This window comes from Solanum lycopersicum, chromosome 7, assembly GCF_036512215.1.
Source record: "Solanum lycopersicum chromosome 7, SLM_r2.1".
Taxonomy (NCBI): Eukaryota; Viridiplantae; Streptophyta; class Magnoliopsida; order Solanales; family Solanaceae; genus Solanum; species Solanum lycopersicum.
In genome coordinates this window covers 38,843,488-38,848,893 of record NC_090806.1, presented here as the reverse complement: position 1 = coordinate 38,848,893, position 5,406 = coordinate 38,843,488, and the positions used below count along the sequence as shown (strand labels likewise).

The window sequence follows — 5,406 nt, the reverse complement described above, 5'->3', positions numbered from 1 at the left end:
TTTAGCCCATACAAGAACTTTCTCTATTTGCATACTTTATTCTCTTGTCCTTTAACCATGAAACCCTCAGGTTGAGTAACATAGATCATTTCCTCTAAATCAACATTTAGAAATGTTGTTTTCACATTCATTTGATGTACCAATAAATCATGAATTGCAACTAAAGCAATAAGCGTCCTAATGGTCGTTATTTTAGTCACATGAGAATAAGTATCAAAGTAATGAACACCTTTCTTTTGGTTAAAATCTCGAATCACAAGTCTAGTCTTATATTTATCAATTGTATCATCAGATATCAATTTCTTCTTAAATATACATTTGCTACTTATGGGTTTACAACCTTTAGGCAATAATGACTATAGTTATAAAGAATAATGACTATAGTTATAAAGAAATTGAAAAAATAATTACTGTAATAGACAATAATGACTATAGTTATAAAGAAATTGATATAGAAGAAGATTTAGAGATAGTAAAAGAAAGATTAAGCACTTCAAGTGTACCAAATACATTGACAAGAGCTACCTCATCAAGGATGAGTACATCTAAAAGAAAATATGAAATTCCACAAAGCCTATTAGATAAAGAAGAAATAACACCATATCATTATTTCATCACAGGAATAATAGACCAAAGAAAATATAAAATACTAATAAATACAGGACAAGAAGAAAATTATATAACAAGAGAGTTAGTATTAGAAGAAGAAATTATAAGAACAGGACACACATGCCCTGGACTACCTAGTGAGATAGTAAACACGAATGAAGAAACAACAGAAAAAGAAATAATTATAGGAGGAATACTCTTAATAATACAATTCAAAATATACCAAGGAGATCATAATATTACATTAGGAATAAAATGGTTAGAAAAAGTTAAACCATACAACATAGAAAATTAACAATTAACAATAACTTGTCAAAATAAGAAAATAATTATAAAAAGGACAAAATGATTAATGAAAATATTTATACTTGCAAAAATTATAGTAGAAGGATATTACAACAGATATTATACACCTATGATAGATACAGGAGCAGAAGCGAATATATGTAAATATAATTGCTTACCAGAAGATAAATGGGAAAAATTAAAAACACCTATGGTAGTAACGGGATTTAACAATGAAGGAAGTATGATTAAATACAAAGCAAAAAATATAAAAATACAAATATGGGATAAAATACTAACAATAGAAGAAATGTATAATTTTGAATTTACTACAAAAGATATGTTATTAGGAATGCCATTTCTAGATAAATATTATCCACACATAATAACAAAAACACATTGGTGGCTTACTACACCATGCGGAAATAAGATAGGAGCAAAAAGAGTAAATAATAAACAACGAAAAACTATGGAATGGATAAAAGGAAGTGAAAAGATAAACCAAGAAATGAAAAATATAAATAATAAACAAATAACGCAATTAGAAATTATTATATTTGCCATAGACAAAGTCAAGTTAATTAATGAACAAATAGAACAATTATATAGTGAAGATCCATTACAAGGATGGGAAAAACATAAGACAAAAGTAAAAATTGAATTAATAGATGAAAATAGTATAATAACACAGAAACCATTAAAATATAACTTTGATGATCTAGAAGAATTTAAAATACATATAAATGAATTGTTAGAAAATAATTACATACAAAAAAGCAATAGTAAACATACAAGTCCAGCATTTATAGTAATAAAACATAGTGAACAAAAAAGAGGTAAAAGTAGAATGGTCATAGATTATCGTAATCTAAATGCTAAAACCAAAACATACAATTATCCAATACCAAACAAAATACTAAAAATAAGACAAATACAAGGATATAATTATTTCAGTAAATTTGACTGCAAATCAGGATTTTACCACCTAAAACTAGAAGAAGAATCTAAACAATTAACAGCATTCACAGTACCACAAGGTTTCTATGAATGGAATGTTTTACCCTTTGGATATAAAAATGCACCAGGTAGATTCCAACATTTTATGGATAACTGTTTTAACCAGCTAGAAAACTGTATTGTATATATAGATGACATATTGTTATATTCTAGAACACAAGATGAACATATAAGATTATTGGAAAAATTTATACATATAGTAAAAAATGCAGGTATAAGTCTGAGTAAAAGAAAAGCAGAAATTATGAAATCACAAATAGAATTTCTAGGAATACAAATAGATAAAAATGGAATAAAAATGCAAACACATATAGTACAAAAAATAATTACTATTGATGAAAATATAGATACAAAAAAGAAATTATAATCCTTTCTAGGATTAGTAAATCAGGTAAGAGAATATATACCAAAATTAGCAGAACATCTAAAACCATTACATAAAAAACTTAAAAAAGATGTAGAATATCATTTTGATGATAAAGATAAAAAAACATATAAGAAATATTAAGAATTTATGTAAAAAAACTACCAAAACTATATTTTCCTGATGAAAATAAAATATTTACTTATATTGTCGAAACAGATTCAAGTGATCATAGCTATGGAGGAGTTTTAAAATACAAATATGAAAAAGAAAAAATAGAACATCATTGTAGATATTATTCAGGATCTTATACAGAAGCACAAATAAAATGGGAAATAAATAGAAAAGAATTATTCGCATTATATAAATGTTTATTAGCATTTGAACCATATATTGTTTACAATAAATTTATTGTAAGAACAGATAACACACAAGTAAAATGGTGGATAACGAAAAAACTAGATGATTCAGTTACAACAAAAGAAATAAGGAGACTAGTATTAAACATACTAAATTTTACATTTACAATTGAGGTAATAAAAACTGACAAAAATATAATTGCAGACTATTTATCAAGACAGAGTTACACAGCCAGGACAAGATAATGTTATGGAAAACATACTCAAAACCCTAACTACACTTTGTACAAAAGTGGACAGTATGGGATTGAGAATTCAAAAGCTAGAAGAAAAGGAAGAATCTACAAGTCAGCAGCATGACTCTAAAAATGCGGAGCTACGTCGTTCGGCAGACGGTAAAAAGCCAGAACTAGAAGGAGACGTTGGGAAACTCCATAAAACCCATGACAATGTTTGTTTAAATGCAGCTACAGCAAGCACATCTACAACAAAAGGAGCCAGTGGAATAAGATATACAAATTTAAATATGAACAAAATCTTCGATAAACCATTTATTCCAAAGAACCAAAAAGACTCATTATTTATACCACCACAAATACATACTTACTCAGAAAGTTTAAACCAAGATAAAAAAGCCTACAACCACATAACCCGCTCATATATTGAAAACCTTTATAAAATCCAAAATTATTTAAACTCAACACCTAGATCTCCAACTACCAAAGACCCTAATACTGATTTTATAACACAAAAGCTACAAGGATATAATAAGTTAATAGCACAACCAGGCACCAATGCAAATCTAGTAAAAACATGTTATAGTTATGGATTACTTAATACAGTTTATACCCAAACAGGAGATGAAATATCTACCATACCAGAGCTATACAAAGCCTTTATGAACTATAAAAGAATTACTAAAGGAACATTGTTTTATATAAAGTTTTATTCAGCACCAGCAGAGATATTATTTGATGAGATAAAACCAATTATACAAGTTATAAAAATTGGTTTGACCAGAGATATGATAATTCCAGAAGATATCGGAATACAACAAGAAATACAAAAGATTGAGATACCAGAATTCTACGCCAACAAAAGAGTTATAGGAATAGCAACTATCCTAAATGAACTAACTAACAATTATTTAAACGGAAATTCAGTATGGAGCTATTATGTACGAGAGCAAGTTATGATATATTCAAATTCTAAAGAAATCAGAGAACAAGATATGGAAGAGATACGCCAATGGATACTTAGTCTACTCAAGCCAGAGCAAAAACCAACAACAAGAGCATTAAGGAAAGGGTTTATTTCGGAAGAATTATTAACCAGATATTGCAAAATTATTGGACAAAAATACCCTGACCATATATGTTCAAAATGTCAAGGAGAAGATAATGTCATACCAGACGTTCAAATCGAATAAAAAAAAAGTATTTGTATTTTTTATTTTGTTAAAATTTTGTGTCGGCTGAATATCAGCCATATGTAGAAAGTAATAATTTTTATTTTTGTCGTGTTGTGTCGGCTGTAAAAAGCCAATTGTAAAAGTCATAAAGAAAATAGTGTGTATGTCGGCCATAAATAAAGAAGAGGCTATTATGTAAAGTAGTAATAGTAAGTATTTTGTTTTCTTGTGTCGGCCGAATATAAAAAGGCCAAGTGTAAAGTATGTGTCGGCCAGTTTTGGCCAAAAGTCTGTAAATTTTGTGTATAAATAGAGGGTTTCCCCTCATAAATAAAATCATCAATCCTTCATCTAACAATCTTCTCTTTACTCTCTACTCTCAATTCATAAATCCGCTTCCACCCCCTCCATTGGGTTAAGTGGTGATAAAATTAGGACAAAAATCCGTCTTTTACTTTTTCTAAGTTCATTTTCATGCTCATTTGAAATAATGTTAACACCAAATTTTGGTATGATAGTTCTAAAGTTAATACTTTTTGAGTATTTTAATTTAAATACTTCAAAATACATGTTTTGTCATTTTAATGCAATTTGTTGATAATCACCCTTTTTCTTAAAGTATTGAGATTTTTATCGGTTAATCTGTTTATATTATTTTGTCTCAACTGGACGTTCAAATATTTTTTCAATTTTTATAAAATCATTATTTCTGTAAAATTACATTTTACATGTCATTGTTACGTCTATTACGTTTTTGTATTATTAATTTTATTATACATTGTTAATATTCATTTTGACATTCTGCACAGTTTAAGAATTCATTCTAGCATACAGAAATATTTTATCAATCAACAATAATGGACAACGAATCCAAACCCATAACTTAGACCCATTTTTAACAATTCTCTATATTATTTATATAGAATATTTGACTTGTTAAGTTAAGATGAAGGATAAAATTTAAGAGTATTTTTAGATTTATAGGGTTTGAGGGTTTTTTTATTGTTAATTATTTTTCCGGTGTGAAGCAACTGAAGCTCCGCCAAATTCCGACGAGTCCACCACCCAAAACTCCATTCATTTTATTTTTTTTTCTCTTTCAAGCATTAGCCAGGAAACAACCAGACTTATCATCTTCTTCCTTCTTCTCCTCCCTTTTCCGATCAGCCGCCTCAAACCCAACCAGCAAGCTCCACCGTAAGAGCAAACAAACATCAGCCGTTCCTTTCCTCTTTTCCATCAACAAAGCAATAGATCCATCCAACCACTATTGATAAAACACCTTTACCATTCTCCTTCTCACTTCGTCAAAACCAAAGGACATCCATTTCTTTGTCCCAACCACCAGCAAACAACGATCT

At 28.5% G+C, this 5,406-nt stretch overlaps 1 protein-coding gene across 1 annotated transcript; it reads left to right on the top strand.

Moving 5' to 3' along the window:
* The first annotated feature begins 402 nt into the window (after window positions 1–402).
* LOC138337424 (uncharacterized) lies at window positions 403–4,859 on the top strand. Its single transcript, XM_069287333.1, has 2 exons — window positions 403–4,010; window positions 4,855–4,859. Exons 1-2 carry the CDS (start codon window positions 2,885–2,887, stop codon window positions 4,857–4,859), a joined length of 1,131 nt encoding a protein of 376 aa, XP_069143434.1. The 5' UTR covers window positions 403–2,884.
* Window positions 4,860–5,406: the final 547 nt, after the last annotated feature.

What these genes read in the sequence shown, in the direction of transcription:
- LOC138337424 (XM_069287333.1), top strand. Translation starts at nt 2,885, where the DNA reads ATGGAAAACATACTCAAAACCCTAACTACACTTTGTACAAAAGTGGAC.